The 20,826-nt window shown below is 46.8% G+C and overlaps 1 protein-coding gene across 1 annotated transcript in view; it reads right to left on the bottom strand.

Annotated features, from left to right (window-relative positions):
* Positions 1–18,814, bottom strand: part of LOC144946514 (glutamine--fructose-6-phosphate aminotransferase [isomerizing] 2-like) — a 38,249-nt gene extending 19,435 nt beyond the window's left edge. The window contains exons 1-6 of the mRNA XM_078875473.1: positions 18,516–18,814; positions 14,006–14,113; positions 11,488–11,595; positions 9,456–9,581; positions 3,241–3,299; positions 1,494–1,628 (exon numbers count right to left, since the gene is read on the bottom strand). Coding sequence (XP_078731599.1) covers positions 1,494–1,628; positions 3,241–3,299; positions 9,456–9,581; positions 11,488–11,595; positions 14,006–14,113; positions 18,516–18,522 — 543 coding nt within the window. The 5' untranslated portion in view covers positions 18,523–18,814. The remainder of the gene's footprint in view (positions 1–1,493; positions 1,629–3,240; positions 3,300–9,455; positions 9,582–11,487; positions 11,596–14,005; positions 14,114–18,515) is intronic.
* Between the last annotated feature and the right edge of the window lie 2,012 nt (positions 18,815–20,826).

Below are 20,826 nucleotides of genomic sequence, written 5' to 3'. Positions count from 1 at the left end.
CAGGGTGTTGGTCCATTGAAAAACGCATCTCAATGCGCCAGATCATTTACATACAAATTGAGGACACGAGATGCAGAATTCCATTCTCGACAGTTTAAATCTGATATTCTGTATCAAATATCTGCCAGACTAATCTCGTGGCACGGTTATTATCTTGGCAAAAAGAGAAATGTCTCCATTTATCTTGGGACTTGGCGGTGCAATTTTCATCGTTGGGTGGGCGGCACTTTTTTGCCAACGTCAAATTGAAGAAGACAAAGGCGTCCCTCCAAGATTGGGAATACAGCCATTGGTGTTAGTTTTGTTGTGAAATCACCGGGGAGAAATTTGGCAGAGGCTAATAGACTTTATGCAGCTGGCTCATAAGGACATTGGGCGAGACCCAAGGCCCCGCTTGCGTCGCGGGATGTGATGAGCTCAGTCTCCGAGTCGTCAGTGCGACTGTGTGTCTACGCATTCCGTCTTAGTAAGCGGGTGGTGGCACTTGAACTGCCAAAGAGGGCAGGGCAGCCGGTTTGCAGACGGATGGCATTGCCAACAGTGAATGCTCGATGCGGATCAAAATATGCTTAGAGGAAGAATATGTACGTTTGGAATGAAAGAACGAATTAAAGTTGTGTTTAACTTCACTTTATTTGCCATTGCTGGATATTAGATGTTGTCAAGCAAAGTGTTTGTTTGTACAAAACAACAGTTATTTCTAGGTTAATTTGCTGAAAATGCATTTAACCAAACAACTAAAATCTGATCTTGTTCTGGGCCTCCCCAAAGTCAACCGAACCTTCAATAGCACCTGGTCTGGTATGGTCTTGTTCTGGTTCTTCTTTGCTCCCATGTATATGCTGCCTATGTTCACTGACCAGCATAGTGAAGTATGGTCAGATAACCCCCTCGACCCATATGGCATAGGGAGGCCCTCATCCAGCAGTGGATTGACAAAGGGCTGCACATGTAAGGTATAGCAAGCATCAGCGCAGGGATAACATTTGTGGTCTTACATGCATGGTGCTGGCTCCATCACCCCCTAGTGTACCATAGTGACCATAATGTGCTTGCAAACAGCACATGCCATTACTATCAATGACGCTAAATGGAGGTTCTTTGTCTTTCGTAACGTGCGTTAACCTCTCTGACTTCGCACGTGCCATCATGAGTGTTTGTTTTGTTGTGCTTTCTAATGGGGCGCTGTGGTGACGAGACGTTAACTACCTCGCCTGGTATACAGGAGGTCGTTGGTTCAATTCAGACTCGGACGCCTGTATATTTGCAGTTTGCGTTTAGAGCATTTGGCTCCTATAAATTTCCACGTGATAAGCCACTTCATTGAGCTATCATTTGTGACCAGGTCACTCCAGAAAAATCGCTATATAGCTCAGTGGGCCTTACTTGGTAAAAAAAAAATTGGTTTATAGTTTATAAGCACATGGGGTGACACCTAAGCCTGCATGCATTGTGGGAGCTGATGTGATGAGTGCTGGGCAGACTCCACTCACCAGCTGCTGCACCACCCGCTCCACCAGAACGCTGAAACGGATGTCGTCCTTCTCGCGGTTGTCGTACATGTACTTGATGAGCTTCGGGATGGACTCCGTGTCAGTTTCGGACTCAAAAAAGTAGTTCTTGCTCTCCTAGGAGAACAGGGACATCCAGGGGAGAACATTACTAACCCATTCAAAATCGAAATGCAATACATTCAGCATTAACACTGAAGCCTCAATTGAAACAATATATCTAATAGGTGGCATTATATCTATTCACTTTGTTGACGAATATTTTGAGAGTTTATCGGTAATTGTGCATGTGCACCACTGACAACGCAGCAGCACCATCATAAAAAAATTTGTAAAAAATATATATAAAGCCCAATTAGTCTGTTTCATCTCGATCTTGCCTGCAATCACTTTTCTCTCATCTCCCTCCACCTTCGTTTTGCTGGGTCGTGGGAACTTCTGCACCGCCGCTCCACCTCCCAGAGCTTGACCAATTTTTAATTCCCACAAAGTGCTCTAGCCGCAGCGCCGCTCTGCCGGACACGCCGGCTTTGTAAAAATGTACGGATGTTTGAAAACCTAAGTTACACCTAAATGTGAGGCACGGTATGAGCAAGGTAAACGTCCAACTTTTGGCAGAAGGGCACCCACGAGAGAATGTTCTAGGGAACGCCTCTAGAGGGTATTTGCGACCTACTCGACCACGCTGGCCCGATATCTTTTTAATTCGTTGTCCTACGTACGGTGCGAAAGAAGTTCACCACACATACATCTTGGAAGAGGCGGGAGTGTACCCACGCTTTGCCCCACCACACGTGATCCTGCCGATCAATTGGGGTGTACCCATCCGTACCGCGTGATGGACAATGGTGCGGGGGGGATGAACAACTTTGCCCACTGTTTCACTGCCCTGCCAGGAGATGAAACCGGTGACGCCTAGAATGTGAGTCTAACCATTGCAGCACGGCAGCATGCCGCCGTATACGCGTGAGTAAAATCCAGTATTGTGTAGGAACAACTTAGCCAGAAAAAGTATAATAACCATTGCTACAGTCTACACTATAGACTGCCAGTACACTCACCAAACTTAATAACCAGGCTACAGTCTGCATTATAGACTGCCAGTACACTCACTCCGATTAAGAACCAGGCTACAGTCTACATGAATGGGTTATTTATGTATTATTCATTTTTATTCACTTTCTTTTTATTCTTATTTTTCTGTCTACGTGACTTTACCGAAAGAACCAAAGAATAAGAAAAAATCTAATATAACAATATAAAACACATTCTGTACGCGTGGATTTTTTCTCCGGGACCTCCGGTTTTTCCCTCCACATTTAGAAACATGCTTCTAAATAATTGTTTTAATTGTTTTACCGCTATAGGCCACTTTGTTGAGCTATAATTTGTGGTCAGGTTGCTTCTGAAAAAAAATCTAATAGCTCAGTGGGCCTTTCCTGGTAGTTTAGTTTTTCTATATTTTTTAGTGATTTGTTTACCTTTCCCATACTTTGCACACCTATTGTGCTTTTGCATTGTTGTTGTAACGTTATGACCTGCCCCTACTGGACATCTGTTAAAAAGAGCTATATAGCTTATTGGATTCCTCCAGTAATAAATAAATATTATGATTCGGACAATCTTCAGCAGACTCAGGCCAAACCCTGCGAGGCTGTGGACGCGTCATGGTGCCAGCTAGGTCTGTCGGGAGTTTCAAGTTAATGGCAGTGGAAAACTGCTCCCTTACCAGGAACTTCTTCAGTTCTTTGTAGTTTGTGATGATGCCGTTGTGAATCACCACAAATTCTGTCGCAGAAAACGCGCAGACACACACGCACGCACGTGTCATTAATATCAAATGGGATCTCAAACGGAAATGACTCTGAACTGTGGACAGGGGAAAATCAAATCAACATAGGATACGTTTTCAATACTCATGCTGACAACTTTAGTGAACACAAAGAACAAACGAATATTTTTTTACAGTATTGTATCATTCACCATAACATGTATATAACAATACTAGTATATATAGAAAGAGTGCCATGTACAGTACATTTCGATTTAAAGCTTTCGTGACTGCTGGGATTCATCTTCTTGGTTCTTTCGGTAAAGTCACGTGGAAGGGAAATAATAAAATAATAAAAATAAAACATAATAAAATAATTATTATTTCCCTTCTACGTGACTTTACCGAAAGAACCAAGAAGATGTACAGTACATTTTAATGATTAAGATCAACATTCTTAAACATTTCTCGAAATCCATTTGTTTTTTTTACATTTCCAGTTAGCAGATAATAGTCAGCGGATAGAACCAGCTACCCGATTAAGATTGCGCAAACTGCAGCAGGAACATGACACATCTTATTAAATAACACCCACACGTAGAATAACACCCACCAAAGGAGAGTTGGATCTAAAGAGTTCACAGCTGTAAGATTCCAATTGAGTAATTCCTGAGAGGCGACGGAAGAGGCCACGTGTCACCAAACTAAACCAGTTTTTTGTGTTCCTCTTCGAAAAAGCCCACGCATTCCATAGACTGACTTTGGATGTCCAATTCCACTTTAGTCTCGAATCGGGCAGTGGACACGAGATCCGCACAGCAGCAAAAAACCGGTCATCGGGCAGATCCTTAATATTGTGGAAAAAACCCAGAGTATCTCCGGCCATAGAAATGAATCAGCACTTTCGAAATTCACGTGCCATGAAGAAGGGCCATAGCCCAAAACGTCGCGTATTATATATTTATATTAATGCCACAGGAGTTATTGGCGAATGTGTTGAGTTATTTTGTTTTACATTTTCCCTGGCTCTCTCCCCCCACCGACCCCCCTCAAAAGATAAATGCGAGCCCACGCCTTCACGCAGGCAAGAAAGAGAAGATAGAAATGCGGGCTCGTCACGTCCGTATCGATTTGAAAGTTAAAGGGTAAAGGTGTGTGTGTGTGCGTGGAGAGAAGAGTGGGGTTGCTTTGAGGTGCTGGGGGAGGCAGTGGCCGGTGTGGGGGGTGCTTTGGGGCAATAGGGAATTGATTTCTGGGCTTAGTGCCATGAGGGAAAAAAGTTAGAAAGTTAAAAAGGAGACAGCATTCTTCGCCCCCTCCTGCCCACCTTATAACGCCCCACAGAAGGCATCTGCAGACCTCACGGAACGTACAGGCTATCCTGACGACACGTCGGCTAATACAGAAGCGTCGGTTGGAGCCCGCGCCAATGCATGCGCTGAAAGCACGGACCCCGCGGTGCATCATAACGGACCCGCGAGTTGTTTCGTTGAAATTTTTTTTTTAAAAGGAGACAGAAAAAAGTCCAAATATTCCGGCACATCTGGTTCTGATGGAGCAGATGTGAAGGGAGCCTTGCACGTGGCCACTCTGCTGCGTTTTGCAAGCGGCAACATTCCCCCCTTCCTGTTCTAAATCACTACACACTCTGCCTCCTCTGAGCTGAAGTGCCTTCACGTATGAAGCGAAAAATAATATGAACCCTCTCCGTCTGTCCATGTACACGCGCGTGCGTGTTTGTGCACGCAAATGTGTTTCGCTGGTACAGCGGTTTGGCACGCCACGCCACAATGCCAGAGGTAACCTTTGGGTTAGATTCTTGGCCACGGGAAGAAAAAAAAACGAGTGGGGTTTTACAATGCGAACTGGACTGATTTGGCCCAAAAAACGAACAAGCGATACTCCCGTGTGTGAACGCTCGCGCTGGGGGAACAGAAAGTGGCCAGGCAGCAGCGTGTTGGTTACAATGCCACATCGCGTGTCAAGATGACCTTACAGGCAATTTCGAACAACAATTCCCTGGACGATCTATTGCGTGTGGTTTTTATGGGTAATAATTAAGTGAACACGAAATTGAAGGGTGTTGCCGGTAAAATACACATATGTATACACACGCACACACAATGGGGATTGCTCATTTTAAAAAAAGAATGTATTCCCGATAGGGCATCGCTCGTTGCCAGGGTGGAGGGGAGGAACTGTGGTTAGAGGTCTGTGCTAAAACCCCAGTGATCCGAATTCAATTCCCAACCATTACTAAGAGGAGTGACGGATCAAACTCAGTTCGCCGAGTTCACAGTGCAAGTGCGCTCATCCACTAGCACCACCGCCACTGACCCCCAATTTGCATTCATAGCCGGGGGAAATGCCTTGACATTCGACTGTTAAGATGTTAATGATTGCGCGAACACACGCAGGGGCCTAATGTCTCGCGAGACATTTTTCGGAATGTCGGCGACACTTCGACGCCGCGGACATTTGTTCCTTATGGCTTCCTCATTGGATGCAGTTCACCTTCAGTAACGGGGAAGTTAACGTCTCAGTTCTTTAACACGCGCGCACGCATCGCAGCAAAAAATCAGGACAAAATTATTGGGTGACGTGGCATGGTTGCCAAGAACAGCGTTCCGGACTGTTTCCTCCGACACGAAGAAGTGCTGTTTGTAAAGCGTATAAAGTGTACACATTATGCTACGCGATCTCATCGCCTTTGTTTGGGGAGCAATTGTTAAAATGCGAAGCCCCGAAACAGCATACGTGTTCATGTGCAAACAACAACAGCCTTTGTACGGAGCACCACCAGATATTCCGGTCTTTCGTGAATACGCACAGGTACTGTCAGGCAGTCAAAGAACAATAATTACGCCTCGGCTTACAAATGAACCCTGAAAGAACCAGCGTGCAAACAAGTAAAACCGGGCAGCTAATAACCTGCAGTAAATCACACGGTGGAGACACGAGGGGCTAGGGCCTGTCCACACTTACAAACGGATGGAATTTTAAGACAAAACGAATTTGACGATCGCCCGATCGGTTACAGTATATATATGTTCTTTTTATAAAACATAAAACAATATTTCTGTCGCATGACGGCACCTGTGTGCCTCGTCTGTCATAACATTGCCTCGAGTTGACAGCACACAACGGACGTATCGGTGCAGCCGTGGTTATTTACGGCTGTGTCAGGCGATCCCGAGTCGAATCCTCGGATCTCACACAATACGCCGACTCCGGATTCGAATAACAGCGCCGTGGTGCACTCCTGCTGCGAACCCGGCCACCTGAGTTCGATACCTGGACCGTGGTTGCCGTCAGCGGCGAGTGCAGTGTGAGTCCGACCTTTCTGAAAGTGAGTTTTGAAACTCAGTGAAGTTTTCCAAGTTACATTTTAAATATATGTTCGATTTCTAAAGTTCATCAATTCGAGACTACATCTTGACTTAAAGCTTTTGCGGCTGCAGGTATTCATATTATTTTGGTCTTTCGGTAAAGTAATGTAGATAGGTTCAAAAAATTATAAAATAAACAAAAAACTACGATGTTTCGACCGCAACACAAGCGATCGAAACGTCGTAGTTTTTTGTTTATCTTATTATTTTTCGAACTTATCGACGTGACTGTACCGAAAGACCCAAACGAATATGAATTTTAGACTACCGTAACCATGCAGGACACCCCCCTCCCCCTGTGGATTAGTTCACGTTGGAGCGTTCACTTTCGTGAAGATTTATTAACGTCAATTATCATTTCACCTCGTGCCTAAGGAGGCCTTAAAGTGACCCCCTCTACAGATGCCCCAGGTCAGAGGTCAACCTACCCCGTGATACTGAGCACCGAGTGCACTCCATTGCGATTAGAAAGCTCAAGGAAAACCCTCGGAAGACACGGATAGAGGCAATGAAATAAGTTAGCAGTTTGAGTGGAACGTATCTAAACGTTTTGCCCTGCAAGGCGTGCCCAATTCCAGCGTCAAAAAATACCGAGAGTTAACTACTACAGCAATATCGCAATCGAGTAATGAACGGTTGGTTGCACAGTGTTAGAAATGGATGCAATGCAAAAACCACTCTGGGGCTTCTGCGGATTTCGGCCAGAGCTGGCAATCTTGGGAGCTAACAACAGGAAAAGCAATGAGGGGAGGGCGCATGTGGGTAACGGTCATACTGTACCACACACGAGGGCAGCTCTGAGTACCCTCTGTGTTCCTGCAAAAAAATATATCCCTCGGCGGGCACGGTCCAGTGGGCACAATTGGTGTCACTGTTCCCGCCAAAAATGGGAGCTCTTTCCCACCCGCCCAACTGCCCACCCGCCCAACTGCCCACCCGCCCAAGTGCCCACCCGCCCAAGTGCCCACCCGCCCAAGTGCCCACCCGAACATCTGTCCACCCACTCATCTGCCCACCCGCTCAACTGCCCACCCGCCCAACTGCCCACCCGCTCAACTGCCCACCCGCCCAAGTGCCCACCCGAACATCTGTCCACCCGCTCATCTGCCCACCCGCCCAACTGCCCACCCGCTCATCTGCCCACCCGCCCAACTGCCCACCCGCCCAAGTGCCCACCCGCCCAAGTGCCCACCCGCTCATCTGCCCACCCGCCCAACTGCCCACCCGCCCAAGTGCCCACCCGCCCAAGTGCCCACCCGCTCATCTGCCCACCCGCCCAACTGCCCACCCGCCCAACTGCCCACCCGCCCATCTGCCCACCCGCCCAACTGCCCACCCGCCCAACTGCCCACCCGCCCAAGTGCCCACCCGCCCAAGTGCCCACCCGCTCATCTGCCCACCCGCCCAACTGCCCACCCGCTCAACTGCCCACCTCTACCCATGGCACCCACGTCCGGTCATGTCCATTCTAAGCTTGAGCCCTCAGCACATGCACAACTTGCGTCGCGTGCCTTGTGGGAGATGTTATGATGCTTTAAAATGCATTGTGTGTTACTCCCTAGATGTGATATTCAAGAACGAGTGGTGAAAAATTGTACTTTGGGTCATGGTGAACATCGGAGTGCCTTAGATTTGTAATTTGTCATCGTGAAGGTGATGATGGGTGTAATTTGTAACACTTTATTTGAGATTGATGATGGCGATAATAATCATAACAGCTCAATTGCTTATGATGACCATGATGATTACTGAGGCTTCCTATGAAGATGAGATGGCGATTGTGGTTCCAATCTGCTATATATCGGTTGTCGCTTTGAATGATGGAGATGACAACGATGATGGATAAGGCAGGACGCCACGATGGCGGGATGTTAACTGCCTCGCCTCGTATGCAGGAGGTTGTGGATTCAATCAGGACCCTGACGTCTCTATATTTGGAGTTTGCGTGTTCTCCCCGTGGTTGCATGGATTTTTCTTCGGGTCCTCCGGATTTTCCCTCCACATTTAGAAACATGCCTTTAGAGTATTTGGCTGAGATACATTTCCAAATGATAAGCAACTTCGTTGTGCTATCATATGTGGCCAGGTTGCTTCTGAAAATTTACTTTAGAGCTTAGTGGGGTTTTTTTTACCTTTGTACAATAAAAAACATATAGTTTAGTTTATGATGATGGCGATTACAGCACTGATGCTTTCTATCAGCAAAATTAACGACGGTTCGAACACAACAGAGGTCTAAACACAAACCCCACCACCAAAATATGAGTACTTAATGTTGAACCGCACGTACATGAATCTCTGGGTTGGCTCATATGTGCAAGACATGAGCTCTTGCCTGGGTGCGTTTTCATACGTTTGTATGTGTTGCGTGTAACGTGTGTATTGCGTGTGTGTGTGCTTATGCACAAGTGGTGGCGCAGAGGTTACGTGAATGGGGAGCGGTGGCGCGGTGGTTAGTGCACTGCGCTCCGAACCCGGCGACTCGAGTTCGATTCCCACTCATGACCAACAGTATAAGAGTGCTGAATATTTGACCCGGTCCTGGGCCTCCCCTAGGTCAACTCAGCCTTAAAATAAGTACCTGCCGAGGGCTGTTATATATCAGCGCTGGGGAGACAAAGGTGGCCTGGCGTGGTACTGTCCACCCACCCGCTAGGTGATCGCTAACAGCGCTCGCCCCAACGGTCTGTTAAAGGCTACGGTGGGGCAGGCGGGCGGGCGGGCGGGGGGGTAATTTCATCTTTGTGCCATATGCGAAGGTGAGCACACACAGGGGCGCCTCACCATTGTCCTTGTCGGAGCGGTGTGGGTGGCTGTTGAGGGAGCTGGGCTCCCCGTGCGTGGCCCAGCGCGTGTGAGCGATGCCGACGTGGCACTTGAACTCCAGGTCCATCTCCAGGTCCTTTTGCTCTGCAGGTACGAAGAGAGGCGCGGCGCGGCGGGTCATTTCCTTTCAGCGACATTTACATAACCGGGTGTGTGACCGCCACGCACCCGAATTCATTCAATGGCAACAACGACGACAATAACAAAAAGAGAGAGAGAGGGATTGACGACGAGATTACTTAGTCCGTTTCCTTGTCGCGAGATGTTAGTGTACGTTTGTAACCACGGTACAGCAAAAACAGCGCATCGTTCTATTGTGTCAAACTATCAAAATGATTGAAGGGAAATTATTTGTCGAAATGTTCGTCTTTTTTCAAAGTTTTACTCCAATTCCGCAATCAGCTTTCGCGTCACGGAATGACAACGGCTTCATTCGAGGTCTCGCAAGAGCAGAACACCGTCGAGTGTTAGAGAATGGCCCGCTGAGGGAGATGTGACAGAACTACTCCTGAGATCCCCTCAGTTCACCGCTTATCCCCACCCCTGTGGTGTGGTTGTACGGTCCTGCGTGTCCTCTACGTGTTCTTCACATGGCGGTCGAACGATGTTTTTCGTTCAGTCCCAGAGCTGGAATTTTTTGGCAAATGAGGTGGAAAATCTTGATTTTAAGCTTTCGTGACTGCAGGAATCCATACTCTTTGATTCTTTCGGTGAAGTCACGTAGGTAGAACGTCAGCAGTCCTCCTGCTGTGTTTGTTTCACACCTGATGACGGTTGCTTGTGTTGCGATCGAAACGTCGTGATCTAGAATTATTTCTACCTACGTGACTTTACCGAAGGAACCAAAGAGTATGAAGTCATTATTGGTGAGTGGATCGAGAACGCTGACTCTTTACGCTTGTAAACCCAAGATCTCAGCGGCAGCGGCCTCTGTTCTTTCCGGTGAGCCAACCGGTGACTAATTTGTATCAATTAAATTTTGTTTTAGTTTTACAACCAAGTTGTGGGTAACTTTTAACTTTGGGGTGCAGATTATAGCTCCTAAAACCCGGAGATGCATTTTTTTGTACACGCTTAAGTTGGTGATAACACAACTGGGTGAAAGTAGCCAGATATCCGTCCTCACAGTCAACATCAGTTCTGCATTCCTTAGCACGTCACTTGTGCTGATTAATTTTTGCACGGCGTAACCTTCACTGCTGTCAACGCAATAAAAACAACTCATCATAAAGCTCTCAAACACGGTTAACAAACCCTCTAACATATGCACCTGGGTACACAAAGCAGTGCAATGTTTTTACTTTCTCGCACCACTGCTTGGAGAATGCCCCCCCCACCCCTCCCCTGCTAGAGGGGGAACCTCTAGAGAAAACTCCGTGTAGCGGGTACCTTGGCATACTTTTCAGCACTGGATAAACGTCTTGCAAGAGACGGGAGAGATCCCACACTTCACCCCGGCACACCCGAGCTGCCAATCGAACGTGGCCGTATTCCCTAACCCCTGCTAGGCAGACAAGCGGCGGGGTGGGACCCACTGTCTCAACTGCCACGGTGGGAGACCGAACGTCTTACACTCGCCGAACAAACGTTCCTCTTGACCGCAGTTCACAATGCAGTCAATTCACTTGGCGACTGTGTGGGCTTACCTCTCACCTCGGTCTGGTCATCATTATAATTATCCTAGATTTGAAGTTTTCGTGACTGCAAGGATCCCATACTCTTTGGTTCTTTCGGTAAAGTCACTTAGATGAAAAATAAAAATAATAATAAAAATAATAAAATGAAATGAAAATAACTAAATTGAGTTATTTTCATTTTTTTTCACCTACGTGACTTTACCGAAAGAACAAAAGAGTATTATAATTATCATTAACTAGGTGTTTACTTTGCTGTCCCCCCCACACCTCCAATTAGCAAGGTTGTCTACGTAACAGTGCGAAAGAAGTTCAAACACACACGCATCCATCCGCCCAGGGAGTGCAATGCTTACTGTAGATCTCCTCATCCAAGGCCTTCACCTTTCCACGCTTCTTGATCAGGGTGATGTGCTCGGCATTCTTCTCCCAATCCTTGCTGTTGCCTCCATCGATGGCAATGCCTGGCAGGGAGGGGGGGGGTCACCGTCACAAACGCTCTCAAGTATAGATTTTTTAAAATTTTCCCTTCATGTGTGTGTACATTTTTTTTTAACTATTTCTTTTGTCCAATCGAAAAATATTCTACCTGGATCATCGCTCGAGAAGGAACGTCGCGTTGTCAAGGGTGTCCAAGGTTACACGTACATAGAACAAACACGTGCTTACATGTATACAAAAAATATTTTGTAATTCTACAACATGTACTTAGTCGTGGTGGTGACGCTGCGTTGGCAGTGGGTAACACGCTCAATTAATTCAAGAAAAGCAAACAAACTCGATAACAACACTGGAATTAAATAATTCAATATAGCATCTACGACGTTTTTTTGTACAAGTTGTCCCTTCTCCATGGCACGTGTAGATTGTCAAATACCTTTAGGGAGTGTCAAGCATGAGAAACAAAACAGCCAAGGCGGCTCACGTGAATGTCACACCACAATCAGCCACATACATTAATTGTGCCCATCACCGGCTCTCACTGAATGTTCTTAACATGAACCTGCTTGCCCTTATGATGTTTAATCATGCATTTGTATTTGTATAACTCGAGAACATACTGCTGGTAGGATGTGTTACGTTTCACCCAGGTCTCCCTTGAATGAGAACATTCTAGTGTCCGCAGGCTATTATAAAAAAAATATTTAAAGCTTTCGTGACTGCAGGGATTCATATTCTTGGTTCTTTCGATAAAGTCACACCTGATGATGATTGCTTGTGTTGCAGTCGAAACGTCGTGAGAATTTATAGTTTTATATTTTTATTATTTTATTATTTCCTTTCTACGTGACTTTACCGAACGAACCAAGAATACAGGCTATTATTACCAGAATTGAAATAATAGCATTGTCATTGACATTTCACAAGCGAAGCCATGGGCAACACGGCATCAGCGCTGAAAATAAAGATTTCAATGGCTAGGGCTTGTTCAGGGCTCCTGCGGATGTGTGTGTGTGCGTGTGTTAAACAAGTATTGGGGGGAAAATTGAGAGGTGGGATATGGTGGAAAATTGGAAATGAAATAATAATAATATGTGGACAACAATCTTTTCACTTTAATTTCGTATATTTCCGGGGCACTTGTTCCGAAGTGATCAGCGATTATGGCTGACTCAGGACATTTCGGGGGAGGTCAACCTTCGTCTCCCAAGTGCAAATGATCACAGGTCACAATCATCTTAATCCAAGTCAACCAAGGTTGAGGTGAAGGAGAGGTTCACGTATTAATTGCCATTAGTTTCATGGCCAGCACTTGAACTTGGATCACTGGGGCACTACAGCGTTGCGCAACGATCGCTGCTTTTAAACGAAAATACATTCAAAACAAGAATTTAGAAAAACCTCATACCCATGCATTATGTTCATGAGTTAGAGAGATGTTTTTTTTCATTGTAAATTGATTACATGGAAATGCACGTCCGTCTTGATTCTCTTTGTTTCATTGCCATAAAGATGCGTCTTATTTTAAATATTTGAAACGAGTGGCATCTATGAATTGCATGATACTGTCCAGGTGCTTAAAGAGTGGTTGCTATTGCGAAGCCGGATGTTTCTACGTAAAATTTGCATACAGCTATACAGGATTAACCTGTGCAGTTTTGGAACATTATCTTGCCTGATCCAAAGTGGTAAAACTCAAAGCTTTGTTTGTGATCGGGTTGCACCAAGTAACGCGTTTAATCTGTACACTATTCCATTTCGCTTGACCATTATCACCAAACTGCACCATAAAAGCTGTTGCACCCACCGCTATTTGATTGGTGGATAGAAGCAAAGTCTTTGTTTAACTTGGTTTTATCGCTGGAGGTTGTATCATTCGCAAACGCACATGCACGTGACAAAACTGATACCCCCTCCCGCTGCCCTTATCAATTCTCGACCGCTTGGGTTTTCCCAACAAGCAATGGGCGCAACAAAACGTATCACGGAACAGGCAACGAATTCGCGGCTCATAATGGCCGGCTCTCGGTTTTTTAAATATTTCAACGTTTCAAAGAGACAAAGAACCGAGCTGCACATTCTCAGGATGACTGATGCACAGCAGGGGGGGGGGGGAGCATAATTATTGTGATCCCCAGCTGTGGATATAAGGAGCAGGAAAAGAACAGAAGAGAGTAAGAAAACACACGCAGAAGGATCGGAGGAGACAGAAAGTGGAGAATGAAAAGGAAAAATAAAAAGAAGAAAAAAACTCAAATCAGAAACGAATCAGCAAAAAGGTAACAGATCCTCCAATAATGTTGTCATTGATCCCTACGGCAGAGGCCCCTCGGTGTTCAGGGGTGGATGCCTCTGGCATTAAGTTTAACCAATCGTCCAGCGTGGGTCACTCGTGAGTCTGCCGTCGCCAGCTCGACGCGGGTATTCATTCACCTGCCGAGTCGTAGCCACGGTACTCCAGCCGCTGCAGTCCCTTGATGAGCGTCTCGAGGATTTGCCTGCGGTTCACGGGCACCTGGTGATTCAGGTAGGCGAAGATTCCTGAACGAAAGAGAACAAAAAGACACGTAAATACCCATCGGCTAGAAGCACACAAACTAATACCCATCTCGAATGCAAAACATATACAGCATTCAAAAATCATACGCAAATGTGCGCATTTACACACATCACATGCAGGTGTCCATTGTTTTCGTGCTTGATGACGGCCTCCCCACATCGTACGGGTCGTAATGGTTATTTGGTCATACTCCACCACGCGGGGTCAACGCGGGTTTATCATTGTGCTGCCCATAGACGTGGGAGCGTAGAATCACAGTGCGACATTGCATGTTGCCGCACAGGCCTTCTGTTCACCACACGGCACAGTTCAACGATCCTCCGACAACCTCGAAAATAAACCTGGCATGCATGGCGGTCACCCGTGCAATCACGAATTCAGGCCCAACCCTGCTAATGCTTCCAAGGGCTTCTGAGACCGGGGCTCATGCCACGTGATTTTGTTCGTTGGCATATTCTTTTGCAGAAGCGACCTGGCCACAAATGATAGCTCAACGAAGTGGCTTTTTTTTTTTTACCATATTTGCATATCACGTCCACGTTACTAAAGTATTGCTAGAAAAACTGTTGTCAACGGTGGCCATTTATCAGGTGACCGTTTTTCCAGTTCGTAAAATGTTACCGAATAATGTTACCCCTTATTTAGTTTGTATACAGTACAGTACTTTGAGCCTTCTTATCATTAAAAGTAAAGAAGATATTGCGTATTTTACCGAACAATTACCCGACAGGGTCAAAGTAAAGATTACATCACGGTATGTTTGTATTGTCACACGTGGATGTGATTTCTTGATAGAATATCGACCACTTTATGGCATGAAAGCGCCGTATCAATGTTTCGCTCCAACACAAGTTAACTCCTGGTGCTGTAAAGGTGAGCCTGCCCCCTTTTACGACACTGATTTACTGTGCTTGACCTCGCTCGGTTTGATAAAATGTTCACGATCTTATCCGGTAAGTCAACCCTCTTTTAGTAGTTTAACGTGTCCCAGGAATAGCACACAGCATGATTTAATTGCACGCAAAAATAGCGGAGAACAAGTACTAACAAGTACTAATGTGCATTGCATCCATGCTAACCCAACTGTATATTCACGTTTATATGTCTATGTCGACTGCAAGGGGTGGTCCTCTAACTAAAATACATGCTTTGATCTGACACCCATGACAAAGTTCTTACGGAAAGGCCAGACTGCACGAAAAAAGAAAACGAATCTAAACTTAGAAATGTTAAACCATCAAGTGGAGTCGACTGAAAATGTGGATTCTTAACCCGGGTCTTGGCAGTGTGAATGAATTGATCTGACATTTAAAATACCTTAGGACCGGTTAGCCACCACACCATGTATGCACTCCGAGTACACATCATAAATGAGTGTACAGTAAACGTTTCTCAAACGTGCTTTTTTATCCACAATACAGGTTTTTTTGGGTTAGATCGCGTAAATATATAAATGTGTCGCTAAACCCGCCACCACCCGACACAGCTAATTAGTAAGGTTTGTCACGTAAACAGAACGTGTTAATTTGTTACTAGTACAGCACACTGGTGTGATGGAGAGCAAAGCCACAACATTTACAATCTTAGTACGACGTTTCGCCAGTAATTACAACTAGCTTTATCAGGCGACAACCTGATTTTTATGTTAAAGAATTGCAATGGCTTGCTGAAACCTTCATGTAACTACATCTGAAACCTGTGAAGAAGCTACTGGAAGGTTTTTTTTTGCAGGAGTAAAGTTTAAAGGTGCGGCTCTGACATTGCTTGCTTGCTTTCGCAACTGCTGACAAGAAGGGGCCTCCGATAGAGGGAGAAACCCCTGTGAAGGGTATTTGGCCTACTCTTCCACCTTGGCCGTGCGTTTTGGAATAGGGGCGAGTACCCACACTTTACCCCGCCACATGCGTCTTGTCCATCAAATGACACAGCGGTGGGGAAGGGTACGGAGGGATAATAAATGTGCCCAATGTTTCAACTGGCGAGCCAGGAGATCGAACCGGCGACCTCTGAGCAGGATACACACATTCCAAAAAGTTATATCACTTTTCTCTTTCTTCTAAGTCTCTCTCTCGAGCTGTGTTTGGTGCCCCTGTTTTGAGAGATCCACTAAATCTGCCACTACCAAGAGGGCCCCTTTAAGAAACTGCCACACACGCACACTCCACACCCACGCACAACTATTTCGTCATCGCTTCAAAAGCCTCACGCTGCCTTTAAACGCCTCCCAGCAGCCAACGCAGAAACACAAACACAGCCGCTTCCGGACACGTGTTACGAGTTGCAGTGGCCCTTTGACGCTACGCCGTGAAAAGTTGGGATGGTGATGGAGGGGGTTGGTGATGGCGAATAGCTGTTAAGACCGTTGTCACATTGTACCGAGGGGCCTTCCAATTCACTTGCCATGTGCCTTGCATGCAGAGGGCAAGTAAGTTCCTTTGTAGGCGGATTCATGTAACAGAGGCACCGGTAAATCAGGGCCACATTAATGTGCGCGCACACGTTGCGACTGCATTCCAGACGGCATAGCGCATAAATCACTTGGGCCTCTGCTGTAATTGAGCAGTTTGAAAGTAAAATTGCAGTCTTATTAATAAGCTCAAGCATCCCGAGCAAGTATGCGTGTTTGTTCGGCAGTGTGCAAAACACGTGCGCTTTTATTCATATTCGGAGTCTAAATCGAACTCGACGCAGTCAAACTCAGGGAACGTTCAAAGTTGTTACCGGGGGTATTTAAAAATAACACATTTGCCCAAACCCAACAATTCCAGAAATGTAAGTGTTCGGGCCAAAAAATACGTCCTGCTAAAATAGGCCATCATGTCAATGCTGCCACACATAGTATGCCCGCTTGCTTGTGTGATGCGTGCTTATTAATGTCTACTTAACGATGTTGTTGAGCGGCATGTATGTGTCCAGGGAAATCTGTGACGTCTGCTTGTTTGGTCATTGTTTTGGCAATCATGATAATTGGGAGTGCGTTTCACTGACAGCGTAAAATATTAACTATTAACTACATTCACATTACATCATCATAAAATACCGTGCACATTTAGCCCTGCCTAAACGAGCAATGCGGTAAAATCTAAATTCCATCCATTTGTGAAAGTTTGTACCGAGGACCCGCTTGTTGGCCATCCGACAAAGTCATTGTATGAACCCCCCCCCGCCATAGATGGGATCGACTGGGAATTAAAATCTGTTATCATTGTATTAAACCAAGTTATCTGACCACATTTACCACCGCTTGCGCGTGTACCTATGACACCCACAGATCGAGAAACAGGACCCGCCAATCAATCGCTCGGCACACGCGCCGACGTGTCATCCGCGTCCGGAATAACCGCGGCGTATACAGCTTGCGCAGAGTGTTTGCTTAGCGACACGGATGTGTACAGATTGGCGTTTTTACGAACCGCGGACATTGAACTTTGTGTTGCATTCAAAGCATCGGTGGCCTTAGCCAAACAAATGGGGCTTCACTGAAGGTGCTCAATTACGGCTCCGGGTTCGTGCAACCCAAAGCACTCACCAATGACCCCCCCCCCCTCTCTCACTCCCCCCCCCACCTCGTTCAAGTTCATGGCACTCGTTACATCACCAATGGCTCTGTTGCACAGCGGTTAAGTAAAATAGACTGGATATATTGAAGGTATTTCTACACTCGCTGTTGTTAATACTAAGGCTTCTTTCCGGGGAAGGTCCTGCATTGGAGTGAATGGCCGATTATTCTTAACTTTATTTAATTTCGTAGATAGAAAATATATAGGTCACGACGTTTCGATCGCAACACAAGCAACCTTCATCAGGTGGGACAACCACAGCAGGATAAACTGCTGACGTACGAAACGTCGTGATCTATTGTCTACCTGCGTGACTTTACCGAAAGAACCAAAGAGTATGGATTCCTGCAGTCACGAAAGCTTCAAATCAAGATTTATTTAATTTGTGTTGGTTTTTTTTGCAAGGTTGGAAGGAACCCCCAGACGTTTTCTGTGGAACGCTTAATTGTAAACCAATGTTAAAATAAATACAATCCATCAATTTCAATTGGAGACACGCATTCTCGGCGGGCTCTCGATCGTGTTACTAAATCCATTGATAATCCACGACTAAGTCCCATCTCATAGTATAAAGGGGGCCTGCTCACGAATATACAGTATCAGCTGTTCCGACAGCTTCAGTGTACAGCACATATCACAATTCACAGCCACAGTTACATAGCAACCTACACGTGAATCTTGCGAATAGCAAATGTCAGATAATAAATCAAGATACGTGAACACAATCGCATGTTTACGTTTCTTCAATGAGCATCCTTGATCAACGTAACGATATGCACGCACACAGCGCGCGCACGAAGCGCTCGTCACATTGAGTACTCACCACACATGGTTTGAAGCGCTGGACAGCACAGACGAAAGCCGGTAACAGGCGAGCGATAGCTAGCTAGGTAATCCTATTGCTTAGGACGTCGTACACACCCAAGCTGATGAGAGCTACAACAATTCAAGAGAGAGAGGGAGGCGAGAGAGACTGGCACTCACAGAGAAGGAGCAAAAGCGGCTGTCTAAAACACAGAGCGGCGTGTGTGAGCTCCGGGATGCTCTGCTGTTTTTATAACCCCCGAGCGCTGTGACGCATGAGAGAGAGAAAGAAGGCCAGGGGGAGAATGAATGAGACTTAAATAATGAATGCCATCGACCCGCCCCAGCGAACGACGAGGCTGGGCGCAACTGCCCTCGAATTACGACGAGATGCGGGTCTCGCGTCGGCTCGAGGGGGATGGGGATGGGTGGGTTGGAGGTATGGTGACGCGCATATAGGTGGAAGGCAATGTACAGACCCCACCCTGGCTACCCACACACACAACACCCCATCCCTTCACCCCCTCCCATAGACCACATAGAGGATGGAACCAAACCCCGGGCGCGAGACGCACGCTCTGAGTGACATACGTCACGCACGCGCACACGCACGGACGCACGCGCGCGCACCAAGAGGGTGCAGCAGCAGCAGCAGCGGGAGGGGTGCAGCATGCGCAGCGGATGCCAGCAGCCAGCGGCGACATCCCTTGGTTGTGATTGTCAGCGGTTGGGCAAGAAGCGTTGCGTTGCGTGTCACACACGCGGCGACGCGTTTTGCAAATACTTGATAGTACTGTAACACGGCGGATGCCCTTGGAGCAGTCTGGACCCTGACTAATCATTTGCCACGATTGAAGGGAGAGCGGGGTGGGGGGCAATCTGGTAAGGGGTCGTGCATAAATGACGTCACGCCATTTTTGACATTTTTTGACCCCTCCTTAGTCACACAGCGTCACAAAAAGTCAGACCCCTCCCTCAAATATGACGTCATAAAGTTCTGCCCCCCCAAAAAAAATAAAACATGCTTCAAATCGCTTTAAACTATTATCATTGTAGTGCGTATTTAATGTGGCGCTGCACTCTGATGTTGTAGGAGAAAACATAAAAAAGTATTTAATACTGGTAGGAACCACCTGGTTCCACCAGCCCACAGGGGATTATTGTGTCCGTCCGTCCATCGTGCAGCCAAAATTGGGAGGGGTGGGGCTGGGTGGAGAGGGGAGGGTGGGGAGGGGCTGGGTGGGGAGGGTGGGGAGGGGCTGGGTGCGGAGGGGAGGGTGGGGAGGGGTTGGGTGGGGAGGGTGGGGCTGGGTGGGGGTGGGAAGGGTGGGGCTGGGTGGGGGGTGGGAGGGGTGGGGCTGGGTGGAGAGGGGAGGGTGGGGAGGGGCTGGGTGGGGAGGGTGGGGAGGGGCTGGGAGGGGAGTGTTGGGAGGGGCTGGGTGGGGAGGGTGAGGGGGGCTGGGTGGGGAGGGTGTGGCTGGGTGGGGGTGGGAAGGGTGGGGCTGGGTGGGGGGTGGGAGGGGAGGGGCTGGTCACCCCGTGGTGCCCTTATAAAACTCAACGTTTAACCTACTCACGCCGGCTTGTGCCCGCCCTCACAGTCGGGCATATTTGCGGAATACACCACGCCGCCGTTGACCCTGGCCATTGACCTAGCAACCCAACGTTCCTACCAGCTCCCTCCGCAGGAATGTGTTAAGTAGAACGTGTTGTCTATATTGATTTAAAGTTGCGAATTTTGATGTGACGTCACATTTCTCAACCCACCCCCCCCCCCTTCGTCACACATCGTCACAAATGTCTGACCCCCCCTAGGTGCGTGAAGTCTTTATGGACGCCCCCTAAGATATTAGTTCTGCATTCTGTATGTGTGGTATGCCGTGGTCTGTATAGAGTGGTAGGAATGGGCTAGTATACGACGTAATGCCACGCCGGTTCGGTACATTTCAGAACAAGACATGACCACGGGTGTTGTGAAGAGCACTTGTTGAGAACGGATCCTATTCCTTTACACGACGGTATTCCCGCAGAGGGAAAACGGATGAATCGGCTTCATACCAACACTTGTATATTTCCGCACGGTGGCCCAAAGTCAGGACACATTGTAATTGTAACCGTATTTGAACACATCAAGTAGGGTTACTTAATTTTATTAAACAAATGTTCAGATTTACTGCGATACATGAATTATCTTTTGAAATAAATTTTAGGATGTTTTTTTAAAATATTAAAACTACTTAACTGAACTCGTTCGTCTTTTGTCAACGTTCCATTTTTAAACGGCATCTGAAAAGGAAGAAGAGACATTTATATTAAGAGTGATCATCGAT

This window comes from Lampetra fluviatilis, chromosome 41, assembly GCF_964198595.1.
Source record: "Lampetra fluviatilis chromosome 41, kcLamFluv1.1, whole genome shotgun sequence".
NCBI classification, from domain to species: domain Eukaryota; kingdom Metazoa; phylum Chordata; class Hyperoartia; order Petromyzontiformes; family Petromyzontidae; genus Lampetra; species Lampetra fluviatilis.
This window is presented reverse-complemented; position numbering and strand designations above follow the sequence as displayed.